At 37.8% G+C, this 17,860-nt stretch overlaps 1 protein-coding gene across 2 annotated transcripts in view; it reads right to left on the bottom strand.

Annotated features, from left to right (window-relative positions):
• PPP1R12B (protein phosphatase 1, regulatory subunit 12B) overlaps positions 1 to 17,860 on the bottom strand; it is a 169,833-nt gene that overhangs the window by 128,019 nt on the left and 23,954 nt on the right. For both annotated transcript variants that reach the window (XM_012726845.1, XM_012726844.1), the window contains exons 2-3: positions 6,117 to 6,247; positions 1,396 to 1,514 (exon numbers count right to left, since the gene is read on the bottom strand). In XM_012726845.1, coding sequence (XP_012582299.1) covers positions 1,396 to 1,514; positions 6,117 to 6,247 — 250 coding nt within the window. The remainder of the gene's footprint in view (positions 1 to 1,395; positions 1,515 to 6,116; positions 6,248 to 17,860) is intronic.

Genomic DNA, 17,860 nt, shown 5'->3' with positions numbered 1-17,860 from the left:
GGGGCAGGCGGGGATCGAACTCATGCGGAAGTGGCTTCAGTTTCTCAGTGCAGTGCTTTAACCCGCTGCGCCACCAGGGAGGGCCCAGCTTTCTTATCTTAACAAATTACCAGAATATTGTTCATCGTTTGTATGGATGAATATCATTTCAGAAGTTATAATAAGTATCTTTACCAGCAACCTTTTCAGCTCTCACCAAAAGATGCAAAATCATAAACAAAATTTGGCCATTCTTCAAATCTGTGCATGTACATGAAACACACTATCTCTTCTTTGAATTTTATGATGTATAGCCAAAACCAATATTATGTACACAGAGTGAGAAATGTTCATGTTCCTCATCAGTGTAATTTGTATGACCAAAATAGAATCAGAACATCCTAACCATTTATATATAGCCTGGGTACATAACCTCAGAATGGCATATTTAAGAAAGGACTGGTTCAGTGAGAAGGGCACATCTTAAAACAACCAGCAACAACAAATGTTGGCAAGGATGTGGAGAAAAAGAACTCTCCTGCAGTGCTGGTGGGAATGCAAACTAGTACAACCACTATGGAAACCACTATGTTTGGAGGTTCCTCAAGCTGCTAAACATGGAGCTTCCCTACGACCCAGCAATCCCACTCCTAGGTATCTACCCAAAAGACACAAAAACACTGACTCAAAGAGATACCTGCACCCCCATGTTTACTGCTGCTTTATTTACAACTGGAAGGACATGGAAATAACCCAAATGTCCAAAAGTGGATGTTTGGATTAAAAGATGTGGTACATATACACAATGGAATATTACTCAGCAACCAAAAAAAAAAAAAAAAAAAACAAAAACACATGCCTTTTTCAGCAACATGGATGGAGCTAGAAAAGATCATACTTAGTGAAATAAGCCAGAAAGAAAAGGAAAACTACCAGATAGTTTCACTCATAGCAGGAGTATAACAGAGCAGGCAAGAAAATAATAATAATAATGAACCAGCTATATACCAGAGACATTATGTGGGGGTGGAGTAGGGAATGGGATCAAAAACAGTTGGGGGAAGGAAATGCACTGGACTATGGTGATGGCACATGGGTGATTTGGTGATGGGAAGCCCACGGAGATTACACCTGAGATGGAAAAAGGCACAAAATGATGTAAAATAAACTATTATATTGTTTAAAAAAAAAAAGAAGAAGAAGAAGAAGAAAGGACTGGTTCTTTTTTTGGCATGTGGCCTATTCTTGTGTGACTTATTAAGAGGATTCATGAGTGGTAATCAATAACACCTGCTATGCACACAGATCTAAGATCATTGTCTTTTCTCTCACATGGCAATGAAAAGTTCTATACAACAGTGGGTTACTTTCTTTAAGGGGCAATTCTGAGTTGCACCCTCCAATCCCTTAGTTTACCTTGCTTTTTCACTTGCTCCAGAAGAAGGTCCTTCATGGCAGGCTCTTCTGCAAGGTCAGAGGGAACTTCACCTTCACTATTCACAATGCCTACACTGGCTCCGTTGTTAATGAAATACCTGCGCAGACAAAATCCAGCATCAGTGTCATCTCTGTCAGCCTCATATAAGCTTAGACTCATGCATCCAGGGTTCAATGCAGAGCAAGACCTCTTTTGGGGAGTTTCAAACATGGTCTCAGATAAGTGTATCACTATCAATTTCTAACTCTATTAGCCTTTAGCAATTAGGACTGGAAGCTTCTCTATTTCCTGACGAGAGCAATGCCAACAAAGGTATTTTCATATTCATATTTCTAACTGCCACCATTTCACTCCCAGGGATAGCAAGAAACTTTCTAAACACCATAGGAAGGCATGCAGTCCTAAAACTTACCCACCATCTCTGAGCTCAAGCACAGGCTCCCCAAAAATGTACTATAATAGTAATATTGAGATTGAGGAACCCCAAAAGATGTGTAAAAAAGAAATTTTCCAGTGCCACATCAGAGTGTAAGTAGTGCTGGCACATGAAAACAGAAGAATAAAGCTTGAGTGAAATTTTACATAAATCTGCCTAAATTATGTCTCCACAAAACTCTCTCTTCAACCAGCCATATACATGAAGTCTATACACTAGGAGGAAACAAAATCACTAAAGAAACAATTGAATTCTAAATAGTTAGATTCTATATACCCAAATACAATATCTGATCATGAAGAAGAAAGGTCTAATAATTGTAATAACTTACATGGATTTTTTTTATTTTCACAGTGCTTTCACATAGAGTTACATAATTGGTCTTAGATAACTTTTTGTAGTACGCAATATGAGTGGCTTTACCCCCACTTGAAGAAATCGAGGTTCATACATGCTGAGTCATTTTCTTAAAATCACACAGGTGGCAAATTGCAGAAGTTCTGGCCCAGTCTTTTGACTCCAAGTCTAGTTCATCACTTCACTAGATCAAGTTACTTTTGGGCCACTTAGAATCCAATAATGCTGGGAGCTTTACCAAATACTCAGAAGCATTTAAAGGGGAAAGAAAAACTATTCAAATTTAAATAGAACCACTCAATTCAGTAAACATTTATTGGTCCCTTTACTTTTAAGGGATACTTTTAAAAAGTACCCAACACATGATCACTGTATTCAAAGAGCTGACAGAAGAGAATCAACAAAATTAGGCTAGTAGCATATTTTTTGCTTTCTTAGGGCTAGTGCCTGGGATAGTAGGGCCTTAACAAATGTTTTTAATTTATAGATCAATTCTGCAGATAGAAAATACAAAGGCATTCATAGTTCATCTAATTTTCAGTTGTCTCCTTCCTTCCCTCACAGTTTCAGAGGAAGATAGACTTTCTCAATTTCAAGGCTAACTCCACTTATCTGATTCTTAATTCTATCAAGTACCAGTTTTCCATCAATGACCCCTTCATTTCCACATATTCAATAGCTCCTCTCTTCTGCTTCCTCTTCTTTAGGCCAAAGGAACATTCAACTACACCTCTCCCACCCTGAAAAATCAAAATGCAAATAATATATATCATAAGCACTCAATGAAACTTTGTTGGATTGAACTATACCCTATACACTAATCAAACTAAAACACTTACTGTTTCCAGATATCCCATCCTCACCCCGCTCTTGTCCACAGCTCCAACTGGATGAAACACCCTCCCTTCTAAAGACTTTTCATATCTGCCAAGGTTCACTTAAATTGTCTTTGCCTTCATGAAGACTTTGCTCGTTCTCATCAATTGAATTTCCCTCTCCTTCCTTTAACTCCACCTTCTCTCCTCTCACCTCCCCAGTGCCAATCCTGGATCCCTGTCATGACATACATGTGTCATGATGCAACCTCCGAACCAAACTGAGAGCTACTTGAGGACAGCTGAGTCTTCCTCACCATTGTCAATGCCATGACATCTATGCCATCTGACACGCTCTTTTCACTTGGCACTCCATAAATATTGCTTGAAATAACTTAAACATCTTAATCACTCTGCTCTGACATCTATCCCATTCCTTAAGGATCAGGCACAGTGTCACTTGGGTACACAGGTCCCTGCATTTCCTTTTTCTGACATGTTCCTAGGCTCATGATCAAGAACACTTGTTTCTAGAAAGTAATCTGGCTTGTCATGAATCAGAAAGAGATTATATTGTTAAGTAAAACTGCCTACTAAACCAAGTTTGGGGGAAATAAAAACTTTAGTTTTACCCTTTTATGCAAACAAGAATATATATTAACCTATGAAATTACATCTACTTTACCTCTGAGAATCTTTATAGCTGCCCAGAGGCTCAGAAATGCTCATTAGCTCAATAAATATACCCTTTAGGAAAAAAAAAAAACTTTCTAGCCTTCCTAGCTCATAGATATGAGGTCTTTTGCTACTGTTGTAAGAGAGGAAGAAAGAAAATGAAATGTATGCCAAAACTCAGAATAAATTAGCATCCCAATAAACTATCAAGTCAAATGAACTTGATAGTTCATTCATATTATGCACTTGAGTCAATCTGCTGCTTCTAAAGTAAACATTCATTAGTAATAAAATTATAAATCATTCAGCTAACTAGGATGAAGCCTGAATAAAGTTAAAGTGAAGGGAAAAAATAGTTTCTCAACCTCTTTAAAAAATACTGAGTTCCAGGATAAGGCAAAGGTCATCATGGAACATGCAATAGAATACACTTGAATTCTTCCTAGAAAGTCAATCAGCCTTTTGTTCATTTCAATTTCCTTGAAATTTAGAGTTCCTAATGATACTGGGAATAAGACTGTAAAGTTCAAGGCTTTTATGATATAAAAAGAAAAATGGCAAAAAGAAAAAAAAAGGAGCAAATCTTCTAAAACACTGTTGATAGGTTCTCCAGTAAAGCAACCAAAACAATAATATAAGCAATGGGACTCTTTTTCTTTGTGTAGAAAATAACACTCTACCTTGCAAATAAATAATGAAGCAAAGTAAATGTCTGTACAATAACAAAATGCATAATGAAAAATGAATTGAATTGATGAAGACCATCCATCCATGCAATTACCACCCCTTCCATGCAATTAATTCTGTCCTCGGGTCAGACTGTCATAGGTCTAATTAGTTATAATTTGCATGAGGAAATAGTAACATTCACATATTCATATTAGTCAATGCTAGATTTTGAACTTATTTCCAAAGAAACTGTATTCACAACAAAGATGAATTAAAGAAAACACTATCAAAATACATTTACAATCATTCTCTGTCCAAGCTTCACAAAAGGAAGAAAAAGAGACTTCATGGATAATGCCAACAGAAGTGATCCTAATTCTAAGCATGAGCTCTGCTTGTTACCTTCCAAATGGAAAAGAAGTGAAATCCTTGAACAGAGTAAGAATGGTAGCTCAAACAAGCCACCTGAACAAATAATTAAATATCAATTTAATGAGGGGCTAACAAATTCTATTCTCTTAGATGAATTTTAAAGTAAATATCAAAATCTGTAAGAAAGTCACCTTAACTCTTTGAGCATTGGAATGTTGGCATGTGTGGGTATGGCTGGGAATCAGCTTTCCTGTGAGACTCTGAAAAAGGGGCAGTCTAGGGGAGGAAGAAGTGACTGACTTACTAAATTAAAACAGTGAAAAATCAAGGGTGAAGAAAACTACACTGTTCTGTTTCTGTTGGCTTTGGGGCCAATCCAACAGTCTACTTTTTAGAGCGGGCAGCCCAGTCAAATACCAGTGCTGCTGCCCAGTGTTTTTCTGGCTGGGACTGTCCCTTTGTTTAACTTTGCCCACTGAACATCCCTGCCTCAACACCAAGCCAGAGACACAGGCGCTCCCACAGGAAACCTGGACAAATTAGCTTCTGCGGGAAGCCATTCCCAGGCCTCGACAGAGGGCCAACATAATTCTCCCTGCTGTTTGCTCAAATAAATGAAATGTAACAGAGCTCTAATCATATTGGAGCTGAAAGGTCTTAAAATAAGCAATCTGATTGTCAAAAGACCAAAGATTATCATAATTTTATTTAGGGAATTTACTTTATCAATCTAAGTTTAAACTTATTTAGAATACATTCAATTGCTTTGTCTTCAAGATGTTTCAACTGTCAAAGTCTCTTTCCTATTTAAAAATAATTCCTTGGTGATTCCTTCATTCAATAGACATTTTTTTAGTACCTCTTATATGGAAGTTAGCGGCCACTGATTCAACTAATTGCTAGAATACATGTCAATCGCTCATGTTCCTGTATTCCATATATGTTCCATATATGTTTCGCTCCTTTTTCCAACTAGTATTATGGTTAAAATGCCAGGTGTTCTCTAACTTCATATGTACTAAGCCTGATATTTCAAAAGCAATAAAATGAGTGTCTAAAGAAGTCTACAACAAAAACTACTGGCCTGCCCACCTACATGCCTAGTGATGGGTGCTCAAAAAGTGAACCGAGACAATGCAACACACAGAAGACATCTCTGCATATCCCCACAAATTCCTGAAAATAGGAGCAAACAAAAAGTTTCAGCTAAAAAACTGGTTTTAGCAGATATATGAACCATAGTACAAATTTTTCCTTAAAAATAATTAAACCTCTTCTATAGTTTATAAGAAAGATTTCAATTATGCATTCAAATTCTTAAGAGCAGAAGTAAATTAAGGCTATTTCTACGAACAAGCCAAAGCCAGAGACTTACTCTGCTATGTTGAGGTAACCACAAGAAGCTGCTGCGTGAAGGGGTGTCCAGCCCTCGTTATCCTGCTGGTTTACATCGGCTTTATTCTCCACCAGAAACTTGACCATGTCCAAATTTTCATCAATACAGGCCTGAAAAGAAAAGTCCATTCATTCATTCATTCATTCATTTCATAAGTACTTACTGAGTTTCACTATGTTCCAGACACTGCTCTGGGCACTGACAATAGAGTGGTTCTAATGACATATTAATTTCTATCTTTGCATAATGCTAGAAGTGTCTGAAGTATGAATTCTAAGCTTTGTGATGTTATGCAGCCCCAAATGTCTCCATGAATCAATATCTCAATTGTGAAATGGATAATGATACTTTATCTTATTTATAGTACTATAGAATTGTGAAACTATAATGGGTGAACTATTTTACTGTTATATTATAAAAAAGGAGACATGTTAGAAACTGTTGATTTGCATGTGATTTTTTTTCCTCATGAATTTTAAAAGAAAATAGTCACACAGGGTCAAATGCAATTTTTTCAGTGGGGTATTGTAGTTTAAGATTGCTAAATAATCCATGGTATTGTAGTTTAAGATTCTGGAGTTGTTAAATAATCCCTGCTTTGGTCAGAAAAGATGAGATCATTTCTAAAAAAAGAAATGTGTTTTTTTTCCATGTAGTTATTGAAAAACTTCAAACAATATGGCAGAGAATGTTTGTAATAATGGGTGTTTAGGGAGTTTTAGCTGCCCATAATGTAGCAAAATATAGGAGAAAACAGATGAACTTTTTGATAAAGGCTTTACGCCTACCGTAACCCTAAAAGAAATAGTCACTACAGCAATGAGATCTGCAAAGACAGTCTAACATATTTATAGCAGAAGAAGGAGGTAAAAACATGTTAATAAAGGTAACCATTATCAAGGCTGAGATGGTTCCAAAATAGTCAGGATAATTCAGGATTAGGAACAAATGAGACTTCTCCTTTTTAACCTTGCTTTCTCCCTCCTTTTCAAAAAAAAAAAAAAAAGTTAAACAAGCTGAGGAACAACTAGCAGAATAAAAATGATTTCTGTAACAATATTAAAAAGGTGATTTGGGGGTCTCCTTAGTGGCACAATGGGTTAAAGCACCGCACTATGAAGTTCCTGAAGCCACTGTGCATGAGTTCCATCCCAAGCAAGGAGCTGATCCACAGGGTGCAACAGATCTCTCCTGACCGTCTGCTGCTCCCCTCAGCAGTGTATTTCAGTAGACCTGCCTGTTCTGTTCCCTACTCTGTCTCTGGTGAATCCTCTTACCTACCACACCTCTGGTGTATGAATAAATAACTAAATCTTTTAAAAAAAAAAAGTGATTTGTCTTTTGCACTGTGTGGTGAATTGCTTGATGAAGCAATAAAAAGTTATCAATGTTATTAAATGTCAACCTTGAACTACAAGTGTTTTTAACATTGTGTGCAACAAAAATGGGAATGATCAGAAAGCACTTGCTGCAGTTGCATAGCAAAGGACATAGCTTTCACTCAGGGGAAAAGACAAAAAATAAAGAAAAAAGAAAAGAAAAGCTCTTGTGCCAGTTTGAGTTTTGAGATGACTAGCTGCTTTTCTTATGGGACGCTGTTTTCATGCAGAACTGACAGATAAATTACGATTATTAAGACTTGAAAATGAACAAGGCAAGCCTATTCAAACCAGCAAACTAGTGCTTGTTGCAATGATAAAATTTAACCATTCAAGTTTAACTAGAATTTTGGGAAACGTGTCCACTGCCATATGCTTGATAGTTGCCCAACACGCCCTCTTCTGATGAGAGAGAACTGTGGACTCTCAACAAGTGTGATTTGTTGATCTTGTAAAATGAAACTTGCTAACATTTGGAAGATCCATGTAATTCCATGCACACATATATTCCCCAACTGGTGAAATGCATGGTGTCAGAAAATCTTACATGGGTCAACAATTCAAAGGATAAGTTAAACCACTGAATTTTATTTCACAAAGCAAGAACAGTCCATTAACTAGTTTTCAGATTCTCCATTATAAATGACATTGAAGAAACTACTTGTTACGAGTTTAGTATCATAACCAAGAAGAACATTCATAATTGTTTGAACAGATAATTAAAATACACATTTTTCCAACTACATGATCTATTTGAGAGCATATTTCCCATTTATGTGTTCACTGAAAGAATGTATCACAATAGATTAAACACAGACATTAAAAGATTTATAAAAATATAAAGCAATGCTACTCTTATCTTTGTTTTTGAAACTATGTACTTTTAATTAAAATGTGATTTATATTAACATGTAAATGGACTTTGCTATTTTAAATGAATTAATAAACACACACTTTTAAAATTTCTCAACTATAATAATCCATATGAATAAAAGCTCTTTGCAAAACTGAATAAATTTTTAGAGCATAAAGGAATTATGAGATCATAGTCTGAGAACTGCTATTTTCAATCAAACATACCAAGGAAGACTTTATGGTCATAATGGACAACTATTTAAACAGCAAAGGGTTCCTGGGGGAAGAATTCATGTTGGAACTTTGTTAACTACGGAACCTAACTAGTACATATTTTACCAAGAGAAATTAGGGGGAATTCCTGCCTATACACCAAGGGATGGATAAAAAAGATTGACCCAATTTAGATAAAAATTTAATTAGGTAACCCTGGTTACAAAAAGCATCTTTGTTCATTTTTCCTAGCCCATTTAATACTCTTTTTACAGTTACTGAGATTAGTTAAATATACCAGCCTAGCTTTGACTTGGGTGCATATAATGTATTACTCCTCCAACCTAACCTTTCAAAGTCAGATGACTTAGATTTATTAACATTCATAATGGTGTCTTCTTCAATAAGCAGTTCCAAAAAATACACTTGGTCTATTAAGTTTTCGTAGGTTTGTCAATTTTTACAAGCATTCTCCATATATTCTTTACTGCATAAAGCATTTCAGAACTATTCATAATATTTTAAAACAATTCACTTATGTTTATCACTAACCGTCAACATTATATGGCAGTCTGCAATCCCACAGGGTAAGGTTTAGTCAACTTAATATCTTACTAAAAACTGTTAATAAAAACTTCTAATTAAAAGGATGGAAGGGGTACTTTTCAAAATGGTACTTAAGTCCAAAGAAAAGAAAATGTTTTAGAGGTTAGGCACACCATTTGTCCACATAATATAAATACTAAACCACTATATCAAGGTCAAATGTGCCATCTTAACTTGTCTTGACCAGAACAGCTTGGTCAACTACTTCTCATATTGTTGCAAAATTTCTTTGGCTCTAAATGAAGAGTCGAGAAACTTTGCTCCAACAGCTACGCCACCATGAGGCAGACTTTTTGAAGCCAAAGTTTTCAAGATCATTCTTTGCCCTTTGAAGATGACAGCAGCCAAATTCCAGAGGGCCTAAAATAAGACCAGCTAGTACAGGTATCAAGTGGGACAAAAAAATATTTTCTTTTTCCTCTCCTTTTCTTTCTCTCCCCTTCTTTTCTTAATGTCCTTCACCCTACCCCAACTTCAGTTGTCTTCCTTTTTAGTTTTATGATATTGTTGTCTATAAATCTGATTGAGTATATCCACGAGAATGGCACTGTAAGAATAACAATGAAAGCTGATCTAATTAATGTATATATATAATCTGGCAGATCATCAATCTCCAAAGAGTCATCTCAGAAAAAATAAAATAGGTCAACTGTTAAATTATTTCCCATACTCTCCAAAGTGAAGGACAGTATATTATTAAAAACAAAACACCAGTTTTGGAGTCAGACAGACTTGCATACCTGCATGTAACTGATAGTGAGTCTCTAACCTAGTATTGGTGTATGAGCTGTAGCATGGAATACCAAAATCCTGTACAGTGTGTGAAGACTGAAGGAGATAAAAACCCTTGGAATAGTGCCTGACGTTGTTTTTAAGTCAATAATTTAACAAATAGCAACTTCCCCAAGAAAAATCACAAACTGTATCTTCTCCTCACTCATCACTGTCCTCCCCCAAATCCAGAATGATAGAAAGAAGACAATTTGCTTAAAATGTCTGTAAACTAGCAAGGTTTTGGAGTTTGTGTGTTAAGTCTGAATTCAGAAAACTCCCTCTCTGATGTCCACGATCCTGTGGGTTGCCAAGGTCAAGAGCTATGAGAATAAAGTAATATTTACACAGTGAAGCTGAATAGAATCAGACTTGGAGAAAGCAACCAACTGAGTTGTATGACTGTCACTCTCAAGAAATATCCCGGAGTGACAATTCTTCCTTCTTTTTTTCCTGTTTTGCTTCCAGAAGAAGGAATATGACTAGAGTCATGGAGGCGAGATGAACAGCCCCTGAAAACCTTCTCAAGTAATAGCGACTAAATTTAGATGCCCTCTGCCCACTCCCTCTGCAGCTGCACTGCTGACTCATTCACAACTGAAGCATGGCCGATGAGCAGATTCACCCATTTATAAACCTGTCCAGGGCCATGGTCTCCAGCACTATGCCTTTGCACAGAGCTATATAGAGCCTTCCGGATAGATGAGTCTTTTTGTTCCTTGAACAGACAAAGCAGTTAAAACAAATTTCTGGTGTTACTCATGACATCAGTGGGAAATTCTTTACACTTAACCCAAATTCCTTCTGCCGTGGCTTCTGCCCATTCCCTTCTGGTTTGCATTCCTGCAACACACAGAATATTATTAAGGTAACAACTTGTTCTAAGCTCCTTAAGAAAAGGAGATTGTTTAATTATTAGCCCAAAGAGCTACTTAGAAAAATCACAGGTAAAATTTAAAGCTTCCTAACATCATCACGTCACATTTCCTTGACAATGGCAAGGTATAGCCAAGGAAAACTATTTGATTTTATCAATGCAATGGGAAAAGAGCACTGTAATTACTCTACTGTACCTAGCATTGTTCTCTATATCAAAGGCCAAAGTGGCTGATGGTTGATCAGTACCAGAGTTAACTCTGGGAGCGCAGAGACGGCCTTACAAAACAAAGCCTCCTCCATTCCCAAAATAGTCTGCAACTGTCACCGCTGCCAAGTGTGGCTGGCTCCAAGTGCTGACCTTGCTGTTGGTCTCAGAACTTCTCAAACTACCTGCGCTGGCCTCAGAACAACTTTTCTTTCCCACAGGTGCACATCTAGGTGCCCAGGTAGATGGCACACTGGAAGCTGGACATCATGCAGCATCATGCCCACTCATTTGGATGGTTCAGTCCACACTGGTCCAGACTTCCACAAATCGTTCAGGCAAAAGTACTGGGAGATGAAGAGGTTTGTAATATATCCTTGCTGTATACTTTTTACTAGTCTGCCCTTTATCCTTCAAAACGGATGTAACAATTTATAATATGATCTCTATAACTCAAAATGTACACCATTTACAATGCATATAATCCTCAAAATTATATATTTTCAACTTTATTAAAACCTAAAAATAACAAAAAGAGCATACTTTCTTTTACACAGTATTTATCAGCCAGATACCAATTCTCCAAATCAACTATATGAGGTTCTCAAGTCATTGTTAGAAAAGAGAGAATACAAATTCCACAGGACAGAGATCCTAGGCTATTCACGGATATATCTCCAAACACCTAAAGTAGCTTTTGGCCATCAATAGATATTTGCTGAGTAAAAAATATAAATGCTCAAAAGTATATCGCATTGCTATACAGTGAACGCTTTTCTATTTAGAATCACCCAAAGATTTCTGTCCAGGCTGCCCAAATTGGCACCGAGTAGGAAGTCAGAACCAGAGGGCCTGCCACATCCTTGGCATTAACTGAAAATCACAACAGTGATTTGTCTATTCTTTGCCACATGAAAAGTGGTAAGCAATTCATTAAATCACTTTTTAAAAGGCAGCTGCATTTAATAGAAAGTTTTAGAAAACTTTTATTAATCAATTTTTTTTTTTACCCAAAGAGCAAATGCCCCAAAAAACTTGACTACGGTTCTGTCACTAGGACTTTTGCTATGAATATTCTAAGGACTGAAATAACTAAGGTAGCAGTACTGAATTCATGCATATGTTATGAAACCAAACATTTCTAAGTAAAGACCCCTTGTACCAGCAAGGTAGTCACCTAGGACAAGAAGGATAAAGATATCCTTTTGTAAGATGATCATAGATCTGAAGCATACAGCAAGGGAGGGGGAAGGAGGAGTGAAAAAAGGGATGGGAAGAGTACAAGGGACTGTGGTGATGGGTCACAGGTTTTGTGCTGGTCGGAGAACTATGGGGACTATACCTGAAAGGAGAGATCAATGCTGCCCACAAATCAACAGTAATATAAAATATATACATAAAATAAAAATCGAAAGAAATATGGAGCATTATAACAAGAAAAAAAAAGAATTTATACAATAAGTTATGGAACAGGAGCCAGTAAATTTGGAAATCTCAACCCTCAGCAGATCATCACTACAAAAAGGTTTTAACATGTTAGAATTTAAGACTGACTGATCTAAATCTTGAGTCAGTTACCTGTCTCCATTCCAATCATGATATAGTCTAACTACTACTTAAGTAAGAATCTAATAGCAGTTTGCGCCAGCATGACAGATGACTCCAGCAACTGTCAGCCCTGTGTGAGAGACTCACAACCCCCCTGGCACAGACAGTTTGGCTCCCAGATGGTGACAACTATATCTGATTATGTACTCAGTGGTCAGGCAGGCTCTGGACATAGATCTTTCAGGAGAGATAGCCAAGAGAGACAGCAGAAGTAAAGAATTTTCCATGAAGAGCCTCACTGACAGATTTTTTGCTCTCAGTAAGCTGGCAGACTACTCCCAAAGGCTATAAATGCTTACCATTTGGGACCAGAGAATGTCTTCCATGAGTTGAGAGGAAGAATCACACAGAGTAAGAGTGGGCAATGTTCAGATTTTAAAGACATATTTACTCTAGATTCTAATAAAAAGTCCTCTAACTACCCTTCAAATAATGTCTCCCTCAACCTTCTCCCTTCCCCATGCATTTACACCTAGATGAAGAAAAGTCCATGATGGACTTTGCAACACTGCAGCTTTTGTACAATGCAAAGCTATACTCATCTGAAGTCACTCATGGTCATCAAGGTTATTGTCACCAAGGCTGGTTTTTCAATGTCAAGAAAGAAGAAGATAAAGAATGGGCCATAGAATGGAAGCTGCATCTTCTCAAGGCCCATGGCTATTCTTCCAACATGTTTTACAGTTCCTGTCTATAAGCCTCTACTTTGTTGCTTGTTGATAATGCTAATTTTGAGAAACAATATAGGAAGCCTAGTAAAAATCCCAAGTTTGAGCTTCTCTCAGGTCAACAGAGTGTATATAGTTGAGTCACTCCAATACCTGTATAATTAAGAATTAAGAAAGCGTATGTTGAAGGTCCTTTCTTATAAATTCTGAATGTAAGAACTGAGACACAGAAATAGTAGAATAATTCACTTTTACAGACCTAACCTAAGAAGTTCCTTGGGCAAAGTACATTTTAATGAAGCTATGAAAAAAGCAAAGAATTTCATAGCTTCAGCAATAAGCATTAGGACTTTTCATTTTATAAATGTAGGAAATTAGGACTAGAAAAGTTAAATGACTTTTAAGGTTACTTATTCAGTTTAAGAACCACCTTAATGTTTTCTACCTACCAATTTAGAGATATCCAAAATAGAGTTCATAGACCAGGCTCAAGATATCACTTGGCTCATGGAACATTTTTAATACCTGATACTATCTGTCTAAATATAACTCTGCTTTAGCATATATAGGGTACATTGATATCAGTCCAGCACTCCAATAACTTCACATGAGGAATGTGGCCAGTTGGTTGATTTGAGTTGATCATTCCTGATTAGACTAAATGCAAAGCAAAGATCCCACTAAACTGCTTTGGTTACCACTCTGTTTATTAGTATAAACCTGGATTAGAAACCTCCCTCATATCTTGGCTACCTGTCTTAACCACAGCACCCCCCCTCCCAAGGTCTATTCGGTTGCCAACTTGGCATGTCAAATAAATTGCTGTCCCATGGAGAGGGATTTTCTATTTAACTCCAGATCACTCTGTGCCCATAAACAAGTGTTTCATAAGCCAGAAGAGTATGGCCTGGAAGCCATGGCAATCCTCCATAGCTGTCAAGTAAGCCTCATGGAAAGAAGGGAGGCAACTCTGGGATCTGTTAGGTAAGGAGTAAAAGCAATAAAAAAAATTACAGGAAGATCAACTTCTCTGAAAGTATAAAACATTTTATCCCTAAAAGGAGATACTAAATGAGAGGTTATAATTTTCCAACATATTTTCATCAAGACTTTTATGGCACAAACAAAGCTAGCAATAGATTAGTACATACCATTTATTGGCATGTACTCCCATGTGTTGAGTCTTATATGGTAGAATGTACAAAAAAAAAAAAAAGTTACATAATCCCAGTACAGTATACTGGTTAAAATCTTATGGAATAAGATTTCCTGGATTCAAATACCAGGTCTACTAAATTACTAGTTTCGTGTTTTTTTCTTTTTTAAAGATTTATTTAGTTATGCACATAAGAACTGAGGTACAGGCCAGAGGTGCGAGGGGTGACAGGATTCACCAGAGACAGAGTGGGGACAGAGAACAGGCAGATGTACTGAAATACACTGCTGAGGGGAGCCGTGAGCGAGACAGGAGAGGTCTGCTACACCATGTGGGTCAGCTCCCTTACCAGGGATCGAACTCATGCTGCAGTGGCTGCAGAGAGCTTCATAGTGCTGTGCTTTAACCCACTGTGCCACCAGGGAGGGTCAGTAGTTTTGTGTTTTTGAAATAAGTTTTCTATGCATGTTTGAGTTTCTTCATCTGTAAAATTATCATACCAATTATAGAATCTATTTCATGGAGTGACAATAAGGATTAAATAAACTAATACACATAAAACAGCAACCAGCATATAGCTATATTAGCTGCTGCCCTATTTTATTAGCATTGTTACTGTTATCATTACCCTTGTTTCATCTCTAAGTGTTAGCAGAAACATTCCTTTCCACAAAAGAAATGACAAAAATGATATGTTCAAACATAAATATAGTGTAAACTTTATGTAAACTTCAGTAGATGCCAAATTTTATAAGTAAGACAAGGAATTAAATTAAAAGTCAGAATAGAGGAAAAGAAGGACCAAGAACCAGAAGTGGAAGAAGGATTCCTATAAAGGAAGGTCAGGGGCTGGAGGGTTTTACCCTAAGAGTCCCCAGCTTAGAGGGAGACTCTACTGTTAGGTCAGGCAGAAAATCTGAGAAGACAGATTTAAATTCCGGATCTGACACTGAGTCACATTACCAAAGCACAGGTTAAGGATTTATCTCGGTAGTCTGTTCTTTAAAGGTAAAGTGCTTTTCCACTTATTCATGTAATAAGCATTTAGTGAGGCCTATGTTATGCCAGACATAGTACTAAGGAGAGATGTGGGAATCAACAGTGAGTCTGACTACCACTTTGTAGTGGAAAGAAACATGTAAATGAACATACAACAGGAATCATTCCCTAGCATGAGATGAGGATATTCAAAGTGTTACGAGTACAGGGTAAGAAGCCACCAACTTTGGAGATGACGGGGAACACTTTCCAGATTGAATATTATTATTTCACCTGAGTTATAAAAACAAGGGAGACAGCCACTTGAAAAAAGTAGGCATGAAGAGAGTCAGGTAAAAAGAACAGCATATACAAAGATCTGGAGGAAATAATTATAAAAGGTAGGAAGGATTACATAGAATGGTGAGAAGTTTTGTATTCTTGCACTCGGGTGTAGGTGTGGGGATACATGAAAATCTAAATAGGGTTTCATTTGCCATGCTCCAGAATTTGAACATCCTACGGGTTCATGGGAAATAAAAAGGACAGAAGCTGATCGTGAGATTGGTAGCGCTGAAGGATCCTGTATCCTGTGATCAAGAGTTTATCCTTTATCCAAAGGCAACATGGAAGTACCAAGGCTTTTGAACCAGGGAGTGATACTCTCAGAACTGTACCTTAGAAGGACAGCTGCAATGAGAACATGAAGATTGAGCTGCTGATGGGAAAACTTATGGTGGAGATCCACTTAGGACATTCTGAGGTGCGATAGGAAGAGGTCTTGAAGTAACGTACCAGCAGTTGAAACATCAAGGAGGAGATAGATGGATTTGAGAAATGCTCCTGGGGTCGATGGGACAGGGTGGCTGATCAGAGTGCCATAGTGAAAAAGGATTTTTAAGAGCTTAGACCTTGGATGACTTGACACCATTTAGCCAAAAAAGGGCCTCTAAGGAAGTCTTAGAAGTCTTTGCTGCTTCTGACTCCCAGCTAGTGCTAATTTCTCTTAAGGCCAAAGTGACTTATATGCAGGAACTGTATCTGAATAGCAACCTAGCGTGTACTGCTGTCCTTTCCATATTAAATAATCCTGAAGTGAGCCAAAGGAAATCAATGCCAACCAGCTCAGCCTCACAACTGTTCCCTGTCCCCAGAGCAAAGCCCTGGTTGGGTCGGTGTCATGAATACTGAGGCATGGCCCTGGCAAAGCAGCACGGTGCAGGGGCCCACAGAAAAGGGGAACTGAGGTGACAGTGTGAGGTCTCAGCTATGGCTGAAATTTCTTTAGTTACGCTAGTGATGAAAACAGGGACTTTACAACTCAAGAAGATAACTCCAAGTTTTCTAAAACTGAAATTTAGGGGGCTAGAAAAATAGTTGGTACATTAAAAGCATTTTGTTTGGTCCATGTGGCCATTTAAAAATAAAGATTTTCACATTGTTTATATGTGGGACCTTCCTGGTGGCGCAATGGGTTAAAGCGCAGCACTAAAGAAGTGATTCGCAGCCACTGCAGCATGAGCTCAATTCCCCACCAGGGAGGTGACCCACACAGCACAGCAGACCTGTCCTGACCCCACACGCTGCTCCCCTTAGCAGTGGACTTTGTCAATCTGCCTGTTCTGCTCCCCACTCTGTCTCTGGTGAATCTTCTCACACCTCACACATCTGACCTGTACCCAGTTCTCATATGCATAAAACCTTTTTTTAAAAAAAGTTCTTATTTAAGACTTTATCTCTATAAAAATTAGAACATCTGGCAACACTGAGGCCAGATTCCCACAAAATAACAATTGGTTAGGGCTGACCTGCCAGTTGCTTCTCCAGATGGCATGTGGAAAACCACTCTACTGTGTTATATCCGTCTGCTTTATTAATTTACATTACCTGCCCAGCTCCCCTAGTACTTCTCCAAATATTTTGTTATGAAAATGTTCAAACAGAAAAATTGGAAGAATTTCACAGTGAACGCCAATATACCCATAAGGTCTGCCGCAGCATTATACTATCTGCTTTATCACATAACCATCTCTTCACCCATTCATCCCAACTCAGATGCAAATAATAATTTCCTCCAATCATCACCATGTATATCATCAACTAGACCACAATTTTGTTTTTATTTTCTTTAAAGATTTATTTATCTGTGCATACAAGAACTGGGGTTAGGCCAGAAGTGGAGGGGGGTGAGAGGATTCACCAGAGACAGAGTGGGGAGCAGAACAGGTGGACTGACTGAAATACACTGCTGAGGGGAGCAGCGGGCGGGTCAAGAGAGGTCTGTGCGCCATCTGGGTTAGCTCCCTGGTCGGAGATCGAACTTGTGCCACAGTGGCTAGTGATAGCTTGAAAGCACTATGTCTTCAACCCCTGAGCCATCAGGGAGGCCCAACACTTGTTTTTAA

This window comes from Condylura cristata, unplaced genomic scaffold, assembly GCF_000260355.1.
Source record: "Condylura cristata isolate star-nosed mole 26May11 unplaced genomic scaffold, ConCri1.0 scaffold00018, whole genome shotgun sequence".
Classification (NCBI taxonomy): domain Eukaryota; kingdom Metazoa; phylum Chordata; class Mammalia; order Eulipotyphla; family Talpidae; genus Condylura; species Condylura cristata.
This window is presented reverse-complemented; position numbering and strand designations above follow the sequence as displayed.